The sequence below is a fragment of the Symphalangus syndactylus genome, chromosome 4 (genome assembly GCF_028878055.3).
Source record: "Symphalangus syndactylus isolate Jambi chromosome 4, NHGRI_mSymSyn1-v2.1_pri, whole genome shotgun sequence".
In the NCBI taxonomy this organism is placed as follows: Eukaryota; Metazoa; Chordata; class Mammalia; order Primates; family Hylobatidae; genus Symphalangus; species Symphalangus syndactylus.
The window spans coordinates 67,815,164-67,841,006 of record NC_072426.2 but is presented as its reverse complement, the minus strand read 5'-3'; the positions used below and the strand labels follow the sequence as shown (position 1 = coordinate 67,841,006).

The 25,843-nt window shown below is 41.6% G+C and overlaps 2 protein-coding genes across 28 annotated transcripts in view; one reads left to right on the top strand and one right to left on the bottom strand.

Annotated features, from left to right (window-relative positions):
* ABI1 (abl interactor 1) overlaps positions 1–4,993 on the top strand; it is a 118,504-nt gene extending 113,511 nt beyond the window's left edge. For all 23 annotated transcript variants that reach the window (XM_055274948.2, XM_063637321.1, XM_055274943.2 and 20 more), the window contains 2 exons: positions 102–287; positions 3,136–4,993. In XM_055274948.2, the coding sequence (XP_055130923.1) occupies positions 102–287; positions 3,136–3,311 (362 nt within the window). In that variant the 3' untranslated portion in view covers positions 3,312–4,993. The remainder of the gene's footprint in view (positions 1–101; positions 288–3,135) is intronic.
* Positions 4,994–5,086: 93 nt separating this feature from the next.
* PDSS1 (decaprenyl diphosphate synthase subunit 1) overlaps positions 5,087–25,843 on the bottom strand; it is a 55,179-nt gene continuing 34,422 nt past the window's right edge. For 4 of the 5 annotated variants that reach the window (XM_055274952.2, XM_055274953.2, XM_063637318.1 and 1 more), the window contains 4 exons: positions 16,412–16,492; positions 16,153–16,266; positions 9,259–9,339; positions 5,087–5,552 (listed from right to left, as the gene is read on the bottom strand). In XM_055274952.2, the coding sequence (XP_055130927.2) occupies positions 5,412–5,552; positions 9,259–9,339; positions 16,153–16,266; positions 16,412–16,492 (417 nt within the window). In that variant the 3' untranslated portion in view covers positions 5,087–5,411. The remainder of the gene's footprint in view (positions 5,553–9,258; positions 9,340–16,152; positions 16,267–16,411; positions 16,493–25,843) is intronic. The other variant, XM_055274954.2, reaches the window with a different exon arrangement.

The window sequence follows — 25,843 nt, the reverse complement described above, 5'->3', positions numbered from 1 at the left end:
GTGCATGCTGTACTTAAGTTAGAGCTTTCTTAAATTCTATTAACTTACAAGTTTCCATCTGACTTATTTTTGATTCAAATCAATCATATGAATCTTTTTAGTTGCTGATAGTCCAACTCCACCGCCACCACCTCCCCCAGATGACATTCCCATGTTTGATGACTCTCCACCTCCCCCACCGCCACCTCCAGTGGATTATGAAGATGAGGAGGCTGCAGTAGTTCAGTATAATGATCCATATGCAGATGGGGATCCTGCTTGGGCCCCCAAGAATTATATTGAGAAAGGTAAGGTACAGTCACTGAGTTGATGTGAAGGAAAATAACCTAACTGTAGAAATTTAGAACTATAAAGAACATCTAATCCAATGTTTCTCAACCTTTTAAACTGCCTTACCAACCAAGATGATTTACTTAAACCTTACTTCCTAAGTTTTGTATTATTCCCAGTGTACAGGGGGATTCTTTCTTTGTATTTTAAATTAAAATTGCAGTGTTAGATTTGCTTTCAAACTACATATGCGTTCAGCTGAAGATTAACTTGCTGGACGGCATTTTATAGATGAAACACCTAAGGCACAAAAATGGAGTTATATGTAATTAGTAAAGATTTTAAAAGTTCTGTCAGGCTCTATTGATTATGTTTCATATCTAAATATAGATGGTCCCTGATTTATGATGGTTCACTTTAGGATCTTTTCAACTTTATGATGGTACAAAAATGATATGCATTCAGTATGCTTCTCAACTTATGATGGAGTTTTGGATAAACCTGTTATAAGTAAAAAAGATATAAGTTGAAAATGTACTTTCAATTTACAATATTTTCCACTAAACAGTGGGTTTATTGGGACATAACCCCATTGTATGTAAGTGGAGGAGCATCTGTCTTTAAAAATATATTAGTACTATCATGAGAAAAGCCTCAATTAAGGTTTCAGTTAGGTGATTTTATAAAACAAGACAGATTACCAGGATGGTATTTCATGAAATTATGAACTACTCTAAAGTCTGATTTACCTACAGTACCCGATATTCACTATAATTATCTATTAAGAAATATAGGTGGGAAGAAACAAATCCTGTTTCTAGTTTTTATTTTTTCATCCAGTTCTGTGCTATTTTAAAATCTGTATTTCTTTTTGCAGAAGTGGGAATCAATAAAAAATAAAATCTATATTTTCTATAGAGTTCCGAAAAATGCTTATGATTTAGTTGAACACTTCTGGTTGCCTTTGAAATATATTTCCTTCTATTGACTTTACTGGGCTAACGGACTTTAAGCAAGTAGCTGTAGCTCTTGAGACCAGCAGCATTCTTTCCTGCCCAAGTTTTGGATATGTGGCAAAAGTAAATTTGTTTTCCTTTTATATTTTTTTATTTTTTGAGACGGAGTCTTGCTCTGTCTCCCAGGCTGGAGTGCAATGGTGCAATCTTGGCTCACTGCAACTTCCGCCTCCTGGGTTCAAGCAATTCTCCTGCCTCAGCCTCTTAAGTAGCTGGGATTACAGGTGCCTGCCACCATGCTCAGCTGACTTTTGTATTTTTAGTAGAGACGGGGTTTTGCCATGTTGGCCAGGCTGGTCTCGAAATCCTGACCTCAAGTGATCTGCCCGTCTCAGCCTCCCTGTGCTGGGATTACCGGCATGAGCCACTGAGCGTGGCCTTATATTTTTAAACAGTAAATAATTTACATGTTGTTAAGAAAGTCTTAAATATTCTACTTTAGATTCCCATATACCTTCAAATAGAGAGCTGTTGTTACTTATGAGGATGATAAACTTGAGTGGCCTTGAATTGTGTTTTTACCCATGTTTTCTTACTTGGTAAAGCAAATTAACTATGAAAATGGGACCATATTTATATAAGTTGACAAATTTGGAATGATATATTGGGTAATATATTTGATAGTAGAGGAGGATTAAAAAGTATATTCCCAAAAACTAGGAGTGAGCACACTTTGTTTGGTATAAAGCCAGATAGTAAATATTTTAAACTTTGCTGGCTATACAGTCTCTGTTACAACTACTCAGTCCTGCTGTTGTAGCATAAAAGCAGACATAGACAATACATGAGTAAGTAGATGTGGCCATATTGCAATAAAAATTTACAAAAAATGCGGTGGTTTGGATTTGTCCATGGGCCATTTTGTACATTTTGGATTACTTTCTCTTTCTACAGCAGTTTGCAAAGGAAGTGAATATAGGCTGAGCATCCCTATCTGAAAGTCCCAAATTCAAAATGCTCCAAAATCCAAAATGAGTTCCAACATGATGCCACAAGTGGAAAATTCCACACCTGACCTCATGTGATGGGTCACAGTCAAAACGCAGGCACATGACACAGTTTATTCAGTGTTCCCAAGGGAAAAATAAAATTACCTTCAGGCTATGTGTATAAGGTGTATGTGAAACAAAAATGAGTTTTGTGTTTAGACTTGGGTTCCATCTCCAAGATACCTCATTACGCATATGTAAAATTCCAAAATCTGAAAATCCCAAATCCAAAGCAGTTCTGATCCCAGGCATTTCAGATAAGGGTTACTCAACCTGTATCTTGAACTTTTGAAAAAATTACAGACACCACAGAATTGCAAAGTTCTCTATGTATTAATTAAAATCCCTTAAAGTAAGTAAATATTCTTTAAAAAAAATCTGGGAACAGTCCCTTAAATTAGCATGGGTCCTTGAATGAGTAGGATGTGATTTACCTTCCAGTAACTGTGTATTTTCAAATTAGATAGCTTGGGTTGTTACCTGGTTTGCTGAATGGCTATGCAGCTTTCTTTGCCTGATAATTATTTTGAAAAGTCGGTGCTTTGCATATGATAGGCACTTGGTATTTGAATGAACTGAAATATCTAATAAATTCTAAAATTCAGAGAGCTTTCTTAAAGTGATTGACAGAACCTATTGACCTGTTCAGTCTAATCAGCTTGTTATTTGGCTCTAAGATTAAGCCAATGATTTAAGTACATGGTTGGCCACTGACCTACTTATATTGATAGATACAAAAATTAAGAAATCTTCATAAAAATAGTTTTGCTGTGCTATATATCTAATTGGCTTTGTCTTAAAATTCAAGTAAATGTTGGATATAGTGCACTCATGTGATATTTCAACTGTTTTTTCCATAGTTGTTGCAATATATGATTATACAAAAGACAAGGATGATGAGCTGTCATTTATGGAGGGTGCAATCATTTATGTTATAAAGAAGAATGATGATGGCTGGTATGAAGGAGTCTGCAATCGAGTGACTGGTCTGTTCCCTGGGAACTATGTTGAATCAATCATGCACTATACTGATTAATTTTTTTTGTTGTTTTTTTGCTTTTGAAGTAGATTCTTATTACTCAGTCATACTGTGGGACTATTATGGTTAACAGAACTGTCTTAATATGTTTTAAAATGTGCCCATATTTTCAGAACATGCTGTTTTATTGGTAAATTGAATGTCTACCTGTAAGCATAAATCTTTGAGGCAGTTTGTGTATTGCTGAATAGCAATTTATACAAGAAGCTGTCCATAACTGATTATGCTTATGTACTTACACATTTTTAACTTTATGACCAGCCTAAATATTCTGGGGGAAGTGGGGTATAATATTTAACAAATCATGATTCAGATTGTACCATTACATGTTTCAGTGCAGCATGGTTACTAACGCTATGTCAGAGTAATATTAAAATCAGAAAATTTAAATGCTGGTGCTGGTCAGACTTTTTTTGTTAGATTCTCTCATTTAAAAAAAATACTGTTTGTTTAAAGCATGCATAAAAATTTATGTATTGAAATATACTTAAAAATTCAAGATGCTTCCCATTTGTGTAATATTTACCTGGAGGACTCGTACTTAGGTGTCTTAACATGAATTGAGTCTCCAAGGTCTCCATGTGAAACAAAAGAAGCAAAAAGAGAATTATCTGTAATGTTGTAATTTGTACCTAAGTTTTTTAATGAGTGAAATTTGCATTATAAATTTTTTCCATTCATAAATACATAAGTGAACCAAAGGTTTTTGTCCTTTCCTTCACTGGTTTGCTTTAAAAAAAAAAATAAAAGATAATGATTTATTGCAGAATTATGGTTCTATTTTCTCAATATGTTAACTTGGAAAAAAATTTTAGCCTTATCTTAATCTGTCCCAACAGCAATGTGACGGATTTTTGCAGATTCAAAATCTGCAATGGTTATTTACAAGTCAATCTACCGAATTCCTTTTTTAAAGAATCGTTTGAAGCTAAGAAAATGTGTCAAATTGTGTGCATTCATTCTGTAGGTAAAATTCTTAAGGATTGCCGTGTCAGTCCTTCAGTTTTACAGTGAACTGTTGTACACTGGTTCAATGAAAGGAAGTTAAAAGTACCTTTTACATATTGTAAAAGTGGATACAGTTGATTTGTGAATGGGCACTATTTAATCCATTACCTGGCACTAGCAACATTAGAATTTTAAAATAATTGGGAAAGAAGGTGGGTCATGTATTAATCAGTGAATAGAGATTTACCTAACCAACAGACTTGTATTGTCTTTTGACATAATCAAAATGCAACACATGCACTTTGTGTGTCTCCTCTTAATTTAAGGGAGGGCTGAGGGATGTTTTCTCTTCTTGTCTTGTGTATAATTCTCTATTGCTTAGGATATTAAGGTAGAGCACTCAAGTGTGGGTTTCTGTGTTATTGAGGATTTGTTTGGAATTCAAATTACAGTTATGTACTGGATGCTACAGACTTATAACAGCATAGTGAATGGTAAGACTAGTGCAAAACAGTTATTTCTGAAAATTAAAGACCATTATTGCTACCAAATCAATGTGACTTTCATATGCATTTTGCCTTTGTTAATTTTAAACAAAGTATCATTAGTGATCAGCTAGCTACCTTCTACTTCCATTTTTCAAGTGGATTGTTCTCTTAATGTGTATATAACCTGTTGTCTAAATTTTATGTACAGTCGTCTTTTATAATAAACCATTCTCCTATATGAAATTTTGGATACTGTTAAAATGTAACTGATGTGGACTTCAATGCAGACTTCACATTTTTCTGACCTTTACTCCTACAGTAAATCAAGACAAACCATTTGAATTTTAACATCAGTTATTTATTTGTGTAATGGCCTTACATGTGGATATTAACAGTGTAAACAATACCACATATAACCATCAAGATACCTTGATTATAATTTATAGGACTAGAATGACAGATTCAGATAGTTTAATTACATTTAAAAAGTTTTCTGAAAAAACTTTTGCAATAAAAAAAATAAATTGCCCATCAATAAGTTTGATATCTTTTAAAATGATTTTTGGTTATCTGCACATGAAGCAAACAAAGTGTATTCCACAAAATTCTTTAGGCACAGTCTGGTAAGATAGATAGCTGCCAGAAAGAACAGAAAGAGTTGTCATTTATCTCTTGTGAGTACAATTTCTGAAAGCTGAATGAGGGCATCTCTTTCTGGGGATGGTCGAAGTTTACTGATCTCTCTTATTGCTTCATGGCAGTACTGCTGGGCGAGGTAGGTTGTTTGTTGCACACCATCACTCTACAAGATGCAGAACAAAACAGAACAGATGCCTGTCACTGACTGAATCAGTGTTTTAACTTCCTGCTATAATAAATGAACACATAGTTTTGAGATCAGATGAGGTGAGGGTTACAGTTAACAGTCAAACAAACTACATCTCTAATGTTCTTTTCCCGACTCATAGTGCTAACTTCCTTTAGGCCTTTTTCTCATATTGAAGCAAATTTTTATTCTATTAGCATGCAAAGCAACTAGCTCATCAATATTACATAGTCATCCGTTTTCCCCTAATTTTTTACTTACTAGAATTTCTCAAAAGCTCTATGTACAAAGTATCTTTATACAACATTTTTAAATGTAAAAAAAAATAAGTAAAACTTACAAATAAAGAATAAAGATACAACAAAATGAAAGTACAGAGGGTTTATGATGAAAATCAGGTTCCTTTCTTCCAAAGGCACTCACTTTATCCATTAGTTTTTCTTTTTTTTTTTTGAGACAGGGTCTCACTCTGTCACCCAAGCTAGAGTGATCTCAGCTCACTGCAACCTTCACCTCCCAGGTTCAAGCAATTGTCCTGCCTCAGCCTCCCAAGTAGCTGGGACTACAGGCGCATGCCATCACACCCAGCTAATTTTTGTATTTTTAGTAGAGATGGGTTTTGTCATGTTGGCCAGGCTGGTCTTGAACTCCTGGCCTCAAGTGACCCGCCTCCCTTGGCCTCCCAAAGTGCTGGGATTACAGCTGTGAGCCACGGTGCCCAGCCTAGTTTTTATTTCTTGATTACCAATTTTAGTTATTATCTGTTACCTTTTTGTTAAGATGAAGATTCAGCCCACCCATATTGTGCCGCCTCATCATTACACTGCTGTCTTTAGTTGTTTTGTTGATTACTTCTGTTAGGTAGCATCAGCTTCAGATTTAATCTTTTATGACCTCCTGTCCCTTAACTATACTGTTAGACTATAGATATTTACATTCTATTCTGTAACCATGTTTTAAAATATTGGTTCTTTCTAAAAGCCAAATACTAATAAAGTATCGTTTCTGTGATGTAAAAATATTTACTGCAGAATCAAGTCATATACTATAATTCTATTTCCTTCTCCATGGCTCATGATCCCTCTGACATTTATTTATTTATTTATTTATTTATTTTTTGATTTTTTGAGATGGAATCTTGCTCTGTTGCCCAGGCTGGAGTGCAGTGGCGTGATCTTGGCCTACTGCAACCTCTGCCTCCCAGGCTCAAGGGATTCTCGTGCCTCAGCCTCGTAAGTAGCTAGGATTACAGGCGTGTGCTACCACGCCTGGGTAATGTTTGTATTTTTAGTAGAGACGGGGTTTCACCATGTTGGCCAGGCTGGTCTCAAACTCCTGACCTCAAGTGATCCACCCACCTCGGCCTCCCAAAGTGCTGGGATTACAGGCGTGAGCCACTGCGCCCGGACCCCTCTGACATTTAGAAATAGAATATTCCTAACATTGTGGTTGAAATACATCTGATTTTCTATACCAATTGCTCAAAACATGACACATTTTAGCTTGCTGTTCCTTTTTGTACAGAAGCCTGCCTTCTCTGAGTGTTTTCCACACGTTTTGCTGAAGTACATCTGCAAATAACCTACCCAGAAAGTGTTCATGGGGGCTGAGCGCAGTGGCTCACGCCTGTAATCCCAGCACTTTGGGAGGCCGACGCGGGCGGATCACGATGTCGAGATCGAGACCATAATGGCCAACATGGTGAAAACCTGTCTCTACTAAAAATACAAAAATCAGCCGGGCGTGGTGGCGGGCGCCTTTAGTCCCAGCTACTGGGGAGGCTGAGGCAGGAGAATCACTTGAACCCAGAGGCGGAGGTTGCAGTGAGCCGAGATTGTGCCACTGCCCTCGAGCCTGGCAACAGAGCAAGACTCCGTCTAAGAAAAATAAAATAATAAAATAAAATAAAATAGTGTTTATGGGAAGTCAACGTTTTAGTCCTGATGTGTGGTGACTTTCTTTTGCCTTCAGATTTAATGGATCCTTGGTTTAAAATGTTTCATCCTCATTTGGAAGACCTTCCTCCACTGCCTTCTAGCATCCAGTATTTTTGCTATTCATTGAGCCAGTGTTGACACCATTTTCTAGCATAAGTGACCACTTTTTTGTTTATTTTCTTCCTGATATACTTGTTACATGATGGTACTGGTCCTTGTAGCTTCTTATTTTTCACTATTTCCCCCTTTCTGTTTTACACTTGGGAGGATTTCCACAATTTCACATTGCAGCCCTTCTTTGGAGTTTGTTCTTCAGTCATTTTCAGTTTCTTAGAACTTGCTCTTACTCATTTAAAAAGTATGATCCTGTCTTGTTTGTTTTGTGAATGTGGTATCTTTTTGGATCCTCCTATTTATGTTTTTCCTGTTTTTTTTTTTTTTTCCCTGTTATTTTGGTCCCACTCTTTTGTTCAGCAAGCTTAAGTCAACTCATTTGTAACCCCAAGTTGTCTATTCACATTTAATGAGCGAATAGGCCTAGAAGCTCTGTGGGTGAACAGGGAGCTAGAATTTTGGAGAATTTGTTCAGAGAACATTCCTGTGGATTTTTGTTTTCTCTAAATGCGTTTCTGGCTAGGATTGCTGGAGCTTTGCTATTTTCCATAGGTGCTACTGTTAATTTTCCTCTTTTCAGTTCCACTTCCCACTCCAGCTTTCAATAATACCATTATTTCTGAAGCTAGAACCTCTCCCAGGGAATACTGACTCTTTATCAGCTCCAGCTCCCTCCCATAGTTTTTAATAGTACGTTTAAACCATTCTCCAAAAAAGGCAGTAACCAACAGTGAATTATGAGGCTTCACAGTATAGTCAGTTAAGAGAGAAAAGTAACCTTTTAGGGGTTGGGGGTTGCTTTTTACATTTTTTAAGAATCTGAAAGGTAATTATTTGGGTCTTTCAGGTACTACACTAAGTACAGATCTCATGCCACACTTGCTTTGTAACAATTTTTTGCTCACTCCGACTCATCCAGTAGATCTGTTGGCTGCAAATGACAGTGAACTTGGAAATGGCTCATTCTCACAAGAGTCAGTCACCAAAACTCAAGTCATGCAAAGAGATCTGGCTTCCACAGGAAAGTTCTGAAGATATGTGGCAATATATTTAAAGCAAGCCACTAGCCCCTGAACAGGGTTAAATGGTTCTCCCTTTAAAAGAAAAACATTTATATAAATGTATAGTTTGCCTATGTTGGTTTGTTTTCAATGATCATTTCTTTAGTCACACTTTTATAACAGGTAGGACGGACTAGGAAAGCCCAATTATGAGTAGACTATTGCAGCAGTCCAGCTGCAGCCCGGATGGGGTCATGGATGAGGCTGGAGCCGAGGCTGGGGGACTGGGGGCCCCAGTGATTCTGTTGATGGACACAGGGAAGGCTGGTTCCACATCACTGGGTTTCAACACTAACAGTTCACCACAGTCACTTAGGTACCTTTTAAAAGATATTAATGTCTGTGCCTTACCCTAAGACCAGTTAGAACAAAATATTTCGTAAGTAGTCTAGAAGAGAAATGAAAATCAAAAATCAAAAATGAGTTTTCCCTTCTCAGTTTTTGTCAAATCAAGAGTTGACCAAACAGTCTTGTATCTATAACTTAATGTTTAGTTAATGTTACATTTTTGGATTAAAGGATTTTGCCACGTTGTTCCTGCTGCTGCCTTTCTTTTAAAAATAGTCTTACCTGTAATACATACTGTCGAGCTCTGTCTACATCTCCTGGCAAACTGAACCGTCGCATGATCATAGCATTCATTTCTGGGAACTAAAAAAAAGAGAGAAAATCTATTTATTTCTCTTGAGAGAAACAAGTGTTCTAACACTCGTTTGTAACAATAGGAAATAACAAGAAACAACAAAAATGTAATTAAGTGTCTAGATGATGTGGGGGAGCAGTAAACTGTGGCAACAAAAGCTGTATGCCTAGGCACTGTGGTGGTGTAGAGGAGGAGGAGCCATTAGTCCTTGTTTATTCTGATGTTTTATCCTAGTCCAACATTGAGTAAGAGAGGCAGGAGGAATAAAGTATATCTTTAAAACAACATGGTTCTGGCCAGGTGTGGTGGCTCACGCCTGTAACCCCAGCACTTTGGGAGGCCGAGGTGGGCGGATCACCTGAGGTCAGGAGTTTGAGACCAGCCTGGCTAACATGGTGAAACTCTGTTTCTACTAAAAATACAAAAAATTAGCCAGGCGTGATGGTGCACGCCTGTAATCCCAGCTACTCGGGAGGCTGAGGCAGGAGAATTGCTTGAACCTGGGGAGGCGGAGGTTTCAGTGAGCCGAGATTGCGCCACTGCACTCCACCTTGGGCAACGAGTGAAACTCCATCTCAAATAAAAAATAAAAAACAACATGGTTGTTAAAATTTAAATCGTATCAGGATCACCTGTACTGCCTGTGGGGCCTCTCCCCAGTTTCTGATTGAGTAGGGATGGAGCCTTGGCATGCATTTCTAACAGATTCCCAAGTGACACCAGTATCTCTGGTCTCTGGCAACATTTTGAGAGTCACTGGCCTAGGATGAGGATGGGAATTAGGCATTCTACTCTAAGTACTAAATGGATTACCAACTGAAAGCTACTGAGGTTTCTGAGCAGAGAGCATTACATGCAGAGCTCTGCCTTAAGCAGTGTGTAGAGTGGATCTGAGCAGTGGTGCATGACATTGACTGCATACTGGGATCAGCTGGGGAGGTTTTTTTTTTTCTTGTTTCCTCCTGAGATGGAGTTTTGCTCTGTCACACAGGCTGTAGTGCTGTGGCACGACCTCGGCTCACCACAACCTGTGCCTCCCGGGTTCAAGCAATTCTCTGCCTCAGCCTCCTGAGTAGCTGGCACTACAGGTGTGCGCCACCACACCTGGCTAATTTTGTACTTTTAGTAGAGACAGGGTTTTGCCATATTGGCCAGGCTGGTCTCAAACTCCTGACCTCAGGTGATCTGTCCACCTCAGCCTCCCCAAGTGCTGGGATTACAGGTATGAGCCACCGTGCCTGGCCTGGGGAGGTTTAAATACAGTTGCCTAGATCTTGTTCTCAGAGATTTTGGTTATACTGACTTGGGGTTTAGCCTGGGCACCAGGATTTTCAACCCCCTCCCACCCACCCTGGCATTTTTAATGTGCAGCCAAGGTTGAGAACCATGGAATTAAAAGAGTCAGAGGTAGATGGAACAAACAGGTTACTAGAGTAGATTATAAAAAAGACCTGAATTAAGATGATCGCAAGAAGAGGGGAAAAAAATAGGTAAAAAAGGAATTGAAGGTAAAATCGATATTCTACAATACTTAGCAACTATTTAGAAGTGTCACCATTAACAGAATACAAAAGCCAGGACACCAAATCACTTCACTTCCTAGATCTGAGCTCCAGTCTTGGTTTGGCTACCAGCTGCCACAGCTGAGTGACTTCCTTAGCCCCTGGGGTCTTAGACTTCACATCTTCATGACTGGAAGCCCTTGAGCTCTAACAGTCTATGGCTCCACGGAAGAGGTAAGATGTGTTTGATTTTGGCCACGTCAGTGCTTACAGCAGTTGCCAGTTTTTCCCTGGCAGTGAACCTAAAGGATGAAATAAGTTGTTGTCCTGTAACCATGAACATGGTATTAGTAATACTAGAAGAAAAAATAGGGCATACACAGAAAAGCCACAGCCAAGTGATCGCAGACGAAGAAGTAATTTTTTCAGACCAGAATATGTGTTAGAACGAAGCTCTAAACATGTAGAGACTGCTAATGTGTTTACAGAATTTATAGAGCCAGCAACTGGTTAGTTCTTAGGAAAACCAGTAATTTCCTTTAGTTACTGGTCTTTTAAGAAGAAAACAAGCTACTAGAAATCAGGAAAGCCCAAATCAACTTCTATGGTAAAAAAGCCAAATCAAGTAGGTTTTAGTTTTGTTTTGAGACTTGTTCTGTTGCCCAGGCTGGAGTGCAGTGGTGCCTGCAGCCTCAAACACCTACAGGTTCAAGTGATCCTCCTGCCTCAGCCTCCCGAGTAGCTGGGACTACAGGCATGCACCTGGCTAATTTAAAAAAAATTTTTTTTTTTTTTTGAGATGGAGTCTCACTCTGTCACCCAGGCTGGAGTGCAGTGGCACGATCTTGGCTCACTGCAACCTCCGCCTCCCGGGTTCAAATGATTCTTCTGCCTCAGCCTCCTGAGTAGCTGGGACTACAGGCGCATGCCACCACGCTTGGCTAATTTTTTGTATTTTTAGTAGAGATGGGGTTTCACCATAGCCAGGATGCTCTCGATCTCCTAACCTCGTGATCCGCCCACCTCGGCCTCCCAAAGTGCTGGGATTACAGGCGTGAGCCACCGCACCTGGCCAATTTTTAAATTTTTTATAGAGATGGGGTCTTGCCTTGTTGCCTAGGCTGGTGTCAAACTTCTGGCCTCAAGTGATCCTCTCACCTCAGAGTGCTGGGATTATGGGCGTGAGCCACTACACACAGACTGTTTTAGTTTTTTAATACCACATACCAATACTATCTGGAAGGTTTTATCGTTAACACTGATGTGATTCTCTCGTAGGCATCTGGTGACATTACCTTGTTTATGATGTATAAGCTTTTTCTACAGTACCAGCAAGTGTGGTAAGATATGCTGATTGGGTGTTTTCGCTGATGCTTTTACCATAAAAAGCATTGAGAAAGCAAAATTTGAAAAAAATATTTGCATTGAGTGACTACATCCTTCCTTCCAAACATGTCATGTGTGCAATTTTAATATGCAAAATATCAAACTCTTCCCTGGGCACTCCCCAGTCCCCTTAATGTGTATGTGGAAAAGAAAAGAGAAACACAGCAGGAAGAACAGTTGCCTGCAGATTTAGTGACAAATAAAAATTCTGTTTGCTCAGGTGCTGTTTTTTAAGAGTAGGAAAACCACCTGTGGATAAATCGGGTTGTAACTCTGTGAAACCCATCCATAAACTAAACCGCCAAGGTGATCAGTATATGAGTTTACCAAACAAAACTGGGTAACTCTAAGGCACCAACTAGTCACCACGATAGCATAAGGCCTGTGCAGGTGGTGCAGGGGCTGGTGATGGCATTTGGAAACGTGGCTACAGCTGACATTTGGGTCTAGTGACTTATCAAATAAGAGAAGCAGAAGAAAGGAAAGATTTGGTTTTTTAAAAAAGATATTTGAAAATTAATAAAGTTTCACCAGAGAAAGTAAAACACTTCCATTTTGTTTCCAAAGCTTTCAAAATCCAATTAACGTGAGGTTTTTGTTCTTAAAGAGAATGTGTACACATACATACATGGGAGGACGCTGTCATCCCCTGGGACTAATCCAGAAATCCCCAAAACTCTTCTTAAATCCTCTGAACCAACTGTTGTCAGGAAACCCCTTAAGAGAGATGTTAAAAATAAAGGAATTCCAAAGAGAGGGAGTTTCTGTCAAGTGCTGGCTGGAGTAAACTCCAAGACAACCCACCACACCAAGTTAAAAAGGAAAAGGTGGTTTCCCAAGAATGCCTGTCCTGGTCCAGTGTTCACAAATGGAAAAGTTCAAAGACCATCTCATCAGCAAACAAAACTCACCTACCAAAGGGAAAGGATTACAGACGTCTTAGAACTACTTCACTAAGTAGGTATGTTGTTGACAATAACAAAGACATGACACAGAGATGATTGTTTATCATCAGTGCCCAGGTGAGTTAGTTATCTGCTCTGTGGGAAGCCTGTTTGGTATCATACCTACTAACTTCTCAGCATTACCAGTGGCAATAACACTATGTATGATGTAATAAAATGAATACTGGTCTTAGACTTGTTCAGTTCCCTGCTGTGCCATTTACCAGATGTTTAATTTTGGCGAGGTTTGAGCATCAGTTTCTTACTTGCAGAATAAACACCATAATATCTACCACAAAGAGGAGTTGTGAGATTAGAGATAATGTATGAAAGAATCCTTTGTAAACTAAAAACACATTTTCATTAAGTGGAGATACTGCACATTCTTACGTTATTTTTGGAACTTGTTTTTACCCGAATTAACCTTAGTCCCATAAATCTTTTGACACATTTTTTGCTAAGAATCTCTTGTTTTACAGTGTATTCCACAAAAGAGCCTAACGTTGCTGTTTTATGAGAAGGCAACTTATAAATACATATTTGGCTAACTTCTGGCCCATGTGCCACAAGACAGAAACATCAGTCTACTTTTGAAATGAGTCCTGTCCAGAGTCACTTCCTGCTTGGACTCCATTCTGTGTTCCCTTTTCTGAGGCTGCAATGTGCCTTTGGAGAACACTGCTGTCTGGTGAGCGTGAGTAGGTGCCTCATGACTGGGATTTCCCAGCAAAGCACACATAAAACCATGGCTTGGGGTACAGTAATCTTTTTTCTTCCTTTTGCTTGCTTTTTTTAACCAGCACTTTTCTTTCTTTTTTTTTTTTTTTTGAGATGGAGTCTCACTCTGTCGCCCAGGCTGGAATGCAGTGGCGCGATCTCGGCTCACTGCAAGCTCTGCCTCCTGGGTTCAAGTGATTCTCCTTCCTTGGCCTCCCGAGTGGCTGGGACTACAGGCATGCACCACCACGCCCGGCTAATTTTTGTATTTTTAGTAAAGACGGGGTGTCACCATATTGGTCAGGCTGGTCTTGAACTCCTGACCTCGTGATCCAACCACCTCGGCCTCCCAAAGTGCTGGGATTACAGACATGAGCCACCGTGCCCGGCCTTAACCAGCATTTTTCAATCTCTTGTAGATTACTGACAGATACTATGTAGAAGAGGTCCATTTCCCCTTTCCCCCACTATATATGAAGGCAGAGATAGCCACTACTCCTTTGTTTGTGTAGGGGAAAGTAAGTTAGTTTCTTCTGAAATATATTCAGAGTGAAACACAGTCCGAAGAGGCCAGCCTCCTCTCACCCAGTCACCTTAAGGTTTAAGTAGGACTCAACCGGTAACTTAGTATCCTGGGGTTCATAACAAGTACTTAACAATTTGAAGATTTTTACAAATAGAGCAACCAAAACTTTTCCATAGACTTCTCCAGGGAAAGGCTTTTTCCTTTTATCCTGATAATCTGAACCTGGGTAAAGGAATCTTTACCAAGCTAGCTGGATTTCAGCACACTCAGTTCATCTTACTGTCCTTCACTCATGTTTACCAACAAGTACCTGAGAAGTAATGTTCGCAGTTATATAGGTGGTGGCAGCCAGTGCCTCATTTTTCTAATCCCCAGCATAACATCTACACGGCTCAAATGTTCCTCACTCATGCCTTAATGTACTAAAGGAGGTCTTATAAATTTTTGTCAAAACTGGGCACATGTATTATGCTCTTTGATTTTGGGCTGGCAAGTAAGTCTCATTGGGAGAGAGGACCTATTTACAGCATACCTTTCACTTCTTACCTCAGCCTCCAAAGTTTGAGAGGATGGAAGCCTTGTAATAATGAGGGCGGGTGTTCCTACCGAGTGCCCCAACATCTCCATTCATAGCCCTAGCAAGTTGCCAAAGTAGCCTGGCCCAGCCACCCAGAATGTCAGCCTCCCCTGGGAAGAATCACGCTGCCAATGGCTGTGCTAGATAGTGGGTAAAAGATGACCTTTCCTCTCTCCAATCAGAAACCCACCAAAAGAAAGGGCTGTGCTTTCTGTATCACAGTGGAATCACTGAATTTTATGGAGGACATGACTGACCTTTGGAAACGTGAAGACAGAATAGAGGCAAAATCTCTGAAAGACCAAAAGTTACTATAACTTTAGACCAAAGAGCTAATGTTGAATTTCATGGCACGGTGATGAATATCTTACTGCTTTGCAACATAACAAATTAAATACTACTAAGATGAAAATCTATTAACAAGATGTTCCAACACCAGTTAATGTGTCTCACTATTTCAAGTAACATTCAGTACAGCCACAAGCCATGTGGCCAGGGTCTGGAGGAGGCTGTGAGGATGTCTGCTTTGTCAGTCGAGGGAACATCTTTGAAGCTTCCTAAGCCTTTCATTCACATTAAGGGGAACTCAGTCCCTCAATCCAGAGAAAGAAGGAACTATGTGGGTCTACTGCACTCCACTGACTTCCTGACATTTCGAGGCAATGGCCGAGGTTCTAAAGCCTCTCTCAGAACAGCAGAGTCTCATCAAACTTCTAGAACTGGAGAATTTCTTATGCTTGAAGGCCCTTGATGCTTCCTATGCCTTTTAAGGGGCTCCGAGGACCACCAAAGTCCAGTCCTATAATCAAGACTTAGAAACCGTTCACTTTGCCAGTGGCCAAAATATATGGAAATAATCACGATGCTACCTCAAATGCCTACGGCCTACCACAAGACACAAAGATCTTAAATAGGATCTTAGCTAATCCTCACAACCACCCTGGGAGAAAGGTGATCTTCTCAATTTTATGGATAAGGAAACAGTCTTAGCAAGGTGAAATGACCGGCCCCAACATCTCACTCAGCCAGGATCAAATGCAGACCTGTGATCTCTTATCTGAATGCCTTCCTATCTATTCCTTTATGCAATCTTCCCATCAGCTGTGCCGCGGGACATCAGTTCTGTGGGACTATGCAGTGATGTGTCAAAGGGAGTTTGTAAAACCTACCTGCTGACAGGCAAACAGGACAGGACCAGTGGCTAACCCGAGCTTCAGATCAGCTGATGTTGGTTTGCCCATCTGGTCAGAACATGAGGTGAAGTCCAACACATCATCTATTAGCTGGCAACAGGAAAAATGGGATGTAAGGAGCACCGCCATGCCAACATCGCTGCCATTGTTCTTACTATTTTGATGATTACACACTAGGGGAGAATGCTGACTGTATCACTACGCCACCATTCTTACAAATAAACAGCATACTAACCTGAAAAGCTATTCCTACATTTTTTCCGTACTGATAGGCGATCTCATGCACCACTGGGTCGGGACATCCTAGAACAGAGACCTGAAACAGAAAGAGCATTCTGAGATAAGCTGCTTCCAGGCAGCAACAAAGAAGCTGACCCCTGGCTGAAGGAATTCCTTAAAATAGGAGGCAGCAGGGCTAGATTATACACAATCAGGAGATGCTGACATCAGAGGGACACCAAGCATGTACAAAACCGCATTTCCAATCACAGAAGTTCAGTCTCAGATTGTGTTGTTAAATTCTAAGAAAATTCTCCTTCTCCAACCCCTGCTTTCAGACAGGATAAGCAGCCTTTCCCACTGCTTAGGAAAAACTGAGCTACAACTGGACTAGTTCTGCTGGTAACATGCTAAGTAAACCTTCCTGACATGCAAAAGAAACAGACCCCCATCTGTGAAATACTGACTTCTAGCACTCGGCAAGCTAGCCCCATTACTGTTGGCTTTAATCATCTCTATCAATGTATCCCTCATTTCAGGAAGAGATACTAATGTAATCACACACAATTTCCCCATCTGTAGTCCTTTCTTCTCATCATCTTTGGGAATTTCACCTGTTTCTGAATGCAGTTATTTCTTGGTATGTCCATAAAAATCGTCTCAAGCCTCCTGCTTCAGACACAGATATCGCTCTTTTATTATCAGAAGGAACTTCACTGGTCCCACTGTTTCCACATTTCTTTCAAAAGAAGTAACTGTATAAAAACCCTTTCCCCTCCTTTCAATGGGGGAGAAATAAGACTTCTGAAAGTCTTTTCAAAACTCCAAAAAGCTAGCTGGCACCGGCCACTGAAGTGCATTTCCCAGTGCCCTGCTAAGCATGTTAAGCAGGCCCAGCCACATTTTCAGAAAACAAAGCCTGGGTAAAACCAACAAGGGGGAGGGGAGAGACGGTCTGTGTTCTGCTGGAGAGGAAATGTCTCTGTTGACTCTCCATGGGAAAGCCAGCTGGAGCGCTGCGCAGTTGCCTTTCTGTAAGGCTCGCAGATGCTAGGAAACCCTGTCCCCTGACCTTCGGTCCTGCCTCTGTGGCTCTCTAGTCAGGGAGTGAACTTTGCTCAGGCGTCAGTGTGGTGCAGCGCCGTGGGCTCCGCCATGAGACTGTGGGGCTGCATTTGTGCCCTCTACAAGTACCAGGTGACCTTGGCATGTTACTGAATCTCTCTCGCTCATCTGTACAATGTAGAAATTGGCAAGTTACTGAATCTCTCTCGCTCATCTGTACAATGTAGAAATCACAAGCACTCACCTTGTAGGGTTGCTGTGAGAAACAGACGTGATGCTGCATTTAAGCCCTCAGTATACTGCCTGGCGCCTGGTTAGAACTCAGTATGTGTTTGCTATTATTATCTCTTTTTAGAAATAGGGTCTCACTCTGTTGCCCAGGCTGGGGTACAGTGGTGCGATCATTAGCTCACTGTAACCTTGAACTCCTGGGCTCAAGGCTTCCTTCCGCCTCAGTCTCCTGAGTAGCTGGGACTACAGGCATGCGCAACCACACCCAGCTAATTTTTAATTTTTTCGTAGAGATGGCATCTCACCATGTTGTCTAGGCTGGCCTCAAACTCCTGGGCTCGTGATCCTCCCACCTCCACCTCCCAAAGCGTTGGGATTACCAGGTGTGAGCCACCACACCTGGCTGTTTGCCATTATTACAAATAATCCTCCTCCTCCTCCTCATCCACTGGAACCAGAAATAGGAGCCTTGGCAGTGTCCACGCACCTCTGCCAACTAAAGCCAGGTCGCATAATGTTCTCAGCCTGAGAATGCTTTTTGACAACTTAATGAGGTCTGTTGACTATGTAGTGCTTGGCCATAAGTACATGGTAAAATTGCATGCACCATAAAGGGTCAGGTGGCCACTGAGTTGAGTGAACAGTAAGCTCATAACTGCTTTCAACAGCAAACACCTTCCCACGAGCAGGCACTGACCCCTGGGCTGTCAGGGAGGGTTCCTTTTTTCAACTAAAGAGTCTGGGAGACCACATGGGGGACAATTCAGAAACTTTTGAGAGAAGCTAAGATCAGCTTGGCTCAAAGGAGAGCATGGCAAGATTTGGGCAGCCTGGGATGTGCTGGGCTCAGGACAGAATGATACTGGGAATCAAGATATTCCTAGGTAGAAATAACTGATAGTGAAGCAGTCTCCTGTAGTGAGATTAATGCTGTTTCCTCAACACAGAGCCACAGAGAATATAAACTTTCTTCCTGAAAAGGGAAAGATTTTCTAAAAATCTATTTCTTTTTTTGGAGACGGAATCTCTGTCACCCAGGCTAGAGTGCAGTGGCACGATCTGGGCTTACTGTAATCTCCACCTCCTAAGTTCAAGCGATTCTCCTGCCTCAACCTCTGTGTGCCACCACGCCCAGCTAATTTTTGTATTTTTAGTAGAGATGGGGTTCCAGGCTGGTCTCGAACTCCTGACCTCAGGTGATCCGCCTGCCTCAGCCTCCCAAAGTGCTGGGATTACAGGCATGAGCCACCGCACCCAGCCTAAAAATCTATTAGTGAACATTTTAATGGATTAAAATGTGTGGAGCACATATGATGAGCACTTTGTATGATTTCAGTTAAACCTCACAGTATCCCACAAATATGGATTATGTGGTTGGTGATGATAAAAGCTAAAAATTCCCGAGTGTCCACTATGTGCTAGGCACTGTTCTGAGAGTTCTCACATTTTAAGTCACTTATGAGGTTCGAGAAACTGAGGCACAGACGGTACCAGGCATTACATGGCTCCAACACGCTGGAACCTGAATTTCATCCCAGACGGTCTGGCTCCAGACACTGTTCTCTTTATCACTTTGCTGTGCGGCTTCTATGCTGGGCAACAAAATAGAACCTCCAAGAGGTCAAGGAATGTGTCCAAGTAAGCACAAAGCTGCAGTCTGTCTGCACTGTCCCCCCTGTGCCCACACATGCTGACACAGAGCTTATTTAGTGGGCAGCTTCTGCCTGACACATGACGAAGGGACATTACTACTCAGATTTCAATTATCTGAGATTTCCCTGGGGTAGCATAAAGACCATGCCAGAGAGTCCTGTTTCCCCATCCCAGGTCAGGAATGCCTGGATCTGTGGCAGGAAAACAGAAAACAACTGCCACAAATTAGACGCAACATAGCACAACATAGAAGAAGGCAAAGAGGTGCACAGACTTGCACTCAGTGTCAGAGAGATGCCTCACATCTTTCCGGAAATGGATGGAGCATGAAGAATGATTAAATCAAAGCAACTGGAGCTTGGCTGACTGTTTTGTTTGAAGCAGATGCTGCAGCCAGGCTGTGTTGTGCATATGCACTTCTTTCTGGGGAAGGTTCACACCTTGCATCACATCCTTATAAGCCGTGTCTCAATGAGATTGGGAAGGGCTGGGTGCGGTGGCTCACGCCTATAATCCCAGCTACTTGGGAGGCTGAGGCAGGAGAATTGCTTGAACCCGGGAGGTGGAGGTTGCAGTGAGCCAAGATCGTGTCACTGCACTCCAGCCTGGGTGACAGAGTGAGACTCCGATAAATAAACAAATAAATAAATGGCCCTTAAGCATCTGAAAAATGTTCCACCTCCCTCAGAAAGGAGAGATGTAAATTAAAACTCCACTGCAATACATTCTCCTCTACTGGACTGGCAAAAACTCAAAGAGTGTAATGGCACATTTAGTTAGTAAGGCTGTGGGAAAAGAGGTTCTGAAAAGCTGCTGGTGGAAACACATACTGGTACAGACCCAACAGAGGGAAATTTGGTGGTGCCTAACAAAACCACATGTGCAATTACCCCTAAATTCACCCTGCAGGCACTCCTCTCACAATACAAAAATAGGTTTATGCAAGGTCAGCCCTTGCAATAGTGTTTGTAATTGTAAAACTGGAAACCTAAATGCCCACGTATAGAAGATTGGTTGAATAAACCATGCTATGTCCACACAATGGGATCTGATACAGAGGCTTTTAAAAAATTTTTTAAATTATTTATTTATTAATTTTTTTGAGATGGAGTCTCACTCTGTCGCCCACGCTGGAGTGCAGTGACGTGATCTCAGCTCACTGCCACCTCCACTTCCTGGGTTCAAGCTATTCTTGTGCCTCAGCCTCCCAAGTAGCTGGGATTACAGGCACACACCACCATACCTGGCTAATTTTTGTACTTTTAATAGAGACGGGGTTCCGCCATGTTGGCCAGGCTGGTCTTCAACTCTGGTCTCAAGTGATCCGCCTGCTTTGGCCTCCCGAAGTACTGGGATTACAGGTGTGCACCACCACGCCCAGCTAATTTTTGTATTTTTAGTGGAGAAGGGGTTTCACCATGTTGGCCAGGCTGGTCTCAAACTCCTGACCTTGTGATTCAGCCACCTCAGCCTCCCAAAGTGCTGGGATTACAAGCGTGAGTCACCATGCCCAGCCCTGATACAGTGGTTTTAAAAATGAGGAAGATCCTACAAACCAATGTGGAATCATTTTCCTAATTGTTAACTGAAGAAATGCAAAAGGAAAGCAGAGTAGTCTAGGGTACTACTTCTTGCTGTAAGAAAGAAGGGAAGATAGCATACTTGTGTCTGCTTGTTTGTGCAAAATGAAACCCAGGAAGGAGGAACCAGAAACGAACGAGACTGCTTACCTACAAGGGGGTAGGGGAAGAGAACAGGGCAAAAGGGAGTTACTGTATTGCATAGTTCTGACTTTTGGAACTAAATTAATGTTTTTTTATTTTTTATTTTTTAGACAGGGTCTCACTCTGTTGCCAGGCTGGAGTGCAGTGGTGTGATCACGGCTCACTGCAGCCTCGACCTCCCAGGGCTCAGGTGATCCTCCCACCTCAGCCTCCCAGGTAGCTGGGACTACAGGTGTGCACTACCACGCCCAGCTAATTTTTATATTCCTTGTAGACAGAGGTTTCGCCATGTTGCCCAGGCTGGTCTCAAACTCCTGGGCTCAAGCAATCCGTCTGACTTGGCCTCCCAAAATGCTAGGATTACAGGCATGAGACACTGTGCCCAGCCACGTTGTTTCAAACATTCAAAACAACAGCAACAATAACAAAATGCTCAAAACCAAAACACGAAATCAGCAAGAATGAGAGGGAATCCCTAAAGTGGAATAAAAATCAACCCAACTAGGCTAGGCACGGTGGCTCACACCTGTAATCCCAGCACTCTGGGAGGCCGAGGCGGGTGGATCACGAGGTCAGGATATCGAGACCATCCTGGCTAACACAGTGAAACCCCATCTCTACTAAAAATACAAAAAATTAGCCAGGCGTGGTGGTGGGCGCCTGTAGTCCCAGCTACTCGGGAGGCTGAGGCAGGAGAATGGCATGAACCTGGGAGGTGGAGCTTGCAGTGAGCCGAGATCGCGCCACTGCACTCCAGCCTGGGCGAAAGAGCAAGACTCTGTCTCAAAAAAAAAAAAAGAACCCAAATTTATGCTGGAGGTTGCAAATTTGTTTTGTGAAAAATCAGACCTTGGTAATGACCTTGAGCAGTAGGATAGAAATAACTCCACAAGCTTAGCATTCCAATAATGGAACACTAGGCATAAATGGGTTAATATATTCCAAATAATAACATAACCACACTGATACGTTGAGAAAGGTAACTTTTGAACAGTGCTTTGATTCTATTATCCTCAGGCCCAAGACAAAAGGAATGATAAACAAATACTGAACTCTAGCTACTGGGTTTGTTTTTCACAGAGATATGAGTCATGAATTTGTAAACTCCTATGGTATATTCTCGGATTGTGCAAATAAATACACCGTGGAGAAGAGGAGCCAGGTCTCTCACTGCTTGGGAAGGGGGTTACAAATATGGAAAGATGGAATCCTGGAATAAACCACAAATCCTGTGGTGTTAGATGGATTTGGAACTATCTGTTTGATACCTCATGGTTTTGAGTAAGTATGGATGGGTACAGAAAGATATACACGTATCTACCTACATTACATATAATACATACATGTATTTCCTAGCTCTGTCCATTGAGTGGGTCTAGAAACGATGACACCCAGTACTCAAATTCTGGTTTCTTAACACCATTTTCCACCAAAAGGAACGTGGGCTCCTTGGAGAACAGTGCATAACAGGGCTGAATATCTCCTGCCAGAAATGGGGTGCTGAAAAAATGATGGAGGACACAGAGCCAGGTTAAAGGGCCTCCCCTACTGGCCATAGGTTGGGTAATTGAGTATTAAAATAAATAATGACGGTGTTATAATCTACAGAATAAAATAAGATGGCTAGGCGTGGTGACTCACGCCTGTAATCCCAGCACTTTGGGAGGCTGAGGTGGGCGATTACTTGAGGCCAGGAGTTTAAGACCAGCCTGGGCAACATGGCAAAACCCCGTCTCTACTAAAAATACAAAAAAGTCAGCCAGGTATGGTGGCAGCCGCATGTAATCCCAGCTACTCAGGAGGCTGAAGAGGGAGGATCATCTGATCCCGGGAGGTGGAGGTTGCAGTGAGCTGAGATTGCGCCACTGCACTCCAGCATGGGTGACAGAATGATACCCTGTCTCAAAAAAAAAAAAAAAAGATACAGAATAAAATAAGAATCCAAGAGCCCATACAGCTAAGAGCTTCCTTACAATGGAATACCAGCTCTTCACCTCTTTTGAGAATGAAATAATAATAACAAAAAAAATAGAATATCAACTCTCTTGCAGAAGAGTGATATAGAAGAAATGATGAAAATAGAAAAACAGCCATTTGACAACCATCAGAATAATATTTACATAATCTGAAAATACTTTGCCCAAAATAGGTTAAAATAGTAATTTTAGATTGAAGAAATCTGGCAGACAGTATCTTTTTTTTTTTTTTTTTTTTGAGATGGAGTTTCACTCTTGTTGCCCAGGCTGGAGTGCAATGGTGCAATCTCGGCTCACTGCAACCTCTGCCTCCCGGGTTCAAGCAATTCTCCTGTATCAGCCTCCAGAGTAGCTGGGATTACAGGCGCTTGCCACTATGCCCGGCTGATTTTTGAATTTTTAGTAGAGATGGGGTTTCACCATGTTGGCCAGGTTTGTCTCAAACTCTTGACCTCAGGTTATCTACCCGCCTTGGCCTCCCAAAGTGCTGAGATTACAGGTGCCCGCCACCATGCCCAGCTAATTTTTTATATTTTTAGTAGAGATGGGGTTTTACCATGTTGGCCAGGCTGGTCTTGAACTCTTGACCTCAGGTGATCCCCACCTTGGCCTCCCAAAGTGCTGGGATTACAGGCGTGAACCACTGTGCCCGGCCCGACGGTATCCTAATCAAGTGATCCAGGCATGCATCACCGGTAACGGGACAGACAGACAGACAGCACATGCCTCCTGGTGTGAGGAGCTGAGGACAGCACCACTCTTGTGGTATTCCTGCCAAACATTCATAACCTGGATCGAATCTTGAGAAGTATCAGAGAAGCCCGACTGAGAGGTTCAACAACATAACTGGCCTGCACTCTTCCAAATACCAAGGTAATGAGAGGCAAAGAAAGACTGTTCTAGATGACAAGAGACTACAGAGTCATGACAGCAAAATGCAAGGTGAGATCCTGGACTGGATGCTGGAACAGAAAAATATGTTTTCCCTTTTGTTATAACAGTTCACAACTGGCAAGATCTGAATGAGGCCTATAGATAGATATGAATATTGTAAAGAAAAGAGGCCAGGTGTGGCATGTGGTGGTGTGCACCTGTAACCTCAGCTACTCGGGAGGCTGAGGTGGAAGAATCACTTGAACCTGGGAGGTGGAGGTTGCAGTGAGCTGACATCATGCCACTGTGCTCCAGCCTGGGCAACAGAGCGAGACTCCATCTCAAAAAAATGAATTAAAAAAAAAAAAAGTGTCACTCTGAGGCTTTGACAATCAAGTAATAGGAAGAGAGCCCATTAATTCCAGGCCACAAGCAGCCCTGGAGAGAACAGAAATTCAGAAAAAAAAAAAAAGAGAGAGAGAGAGAAATAAGGCAGGATTACCATACCCAGCTCTGGGTTCAAGTCCCAACTCAGCTACTGTCTGGCTGAACAACAACTGGACAGGCCCCCTGACCTCTCAGGTCTCATTCTCACCAGATTTTCTGGGGAACAAGCCACAGTCTTCATTAGTAAGCTACAAAATGTATTTTGCATGAGTACAAAATGTATTTTGCAAGCGAGTATGTAAATAAATAAGTCATCTTTTGATAATAACATGAATTGTTTTTTTTTTTTTTTTTTTTTGAGAGAGTCTCGCTCTGTTGCCCAGGCTGGAATGCAGTGGAGTGATCATTGCAACCTCCACCTCCTGGGTTCAAGTGGTTCTCCTGCCTCAGCTTCCCAAGTAGCTGGCATTACAGGCATGCACCACCACGCCCGGCTCATTTTTGTATTTTTAGTAGAGACGGGGTTTTGCCATGTTGGCCAGGCTGGTCTCGAAATCCTGGACTAAAGTGATCCACTCGCCTTGGCCTCCTAAAGTGTTAGGATTACAGGTGTGAGCCACCGTGCCCGGCCTAAAATGGATTCTATTTTAATATCAGTCAATCACAAAACAATCCCCCTAGACAGCCCTCTCTTAGATTTTAATATTATTTTCACTAAAAAAAGGAAGGGAGATGAAGAAATGGTATCCTTAGTAGAATGCAGCTTGTAAGTTTCCCTCCAATTCTCAATACATTTTGCAATCCCATTAGTTCTTCTTCTGTAATAATTCTGCTCTTTCAGTTCTCCTCCTCCCCTCTTTTTGGTGTGTCTAATTTGCTTTGCGTGCATTTCTTTGGAGCTCGCATGGCTTTGCATTTTAAATACCAAGGGTACATAAAAATAGCCATTTTGAATCCATAACACCTCTGGAATATTTCCACCCATAGGCACTTAAATATAGAAACTTTTATTCAAATAGCTCACACTATCATTTTGCTTTATTATTCTAAGAGCTCTGGAGTTTAGGAATAAATCACATGAAAAGGAGGTAGTGCTGGGACGATGCCAGCATGCCCCCTAGTGGGCAGCATGAAACATTTCATTTTTAATAAGGGTCCAGCCACGTTAACATGTTCACTGTTCGTTCAGCTGCTAATCTTTGAAGAATGAGGTGCATATCTTTATAAAAGAATTCCTGTGCATTATCTTTGGCTTCTTAAACAGAGAACAGTGACCACAAGGAAACCTCTCTATCATGACTCAGGTCCATTTCTTTGGACCCTTTGTGAGCTTCCTTCACTGAGTGAATTTCCGTGCTAGCTCCAATTTGGTGCCGCTCCACCCCGTGCCTGCGGGATGTCCGCGTGGTGCAGACAGTAAGTCTTGGTGTTTCCAATTCCAATAGTCTCACTACTACTAATGCTTCTAAGACTTTATTTTTTTAATATTATTTTTAAGTAGAGATGGGGATCTTGCTGTGTTGCCTAGGTTGGTCTTGA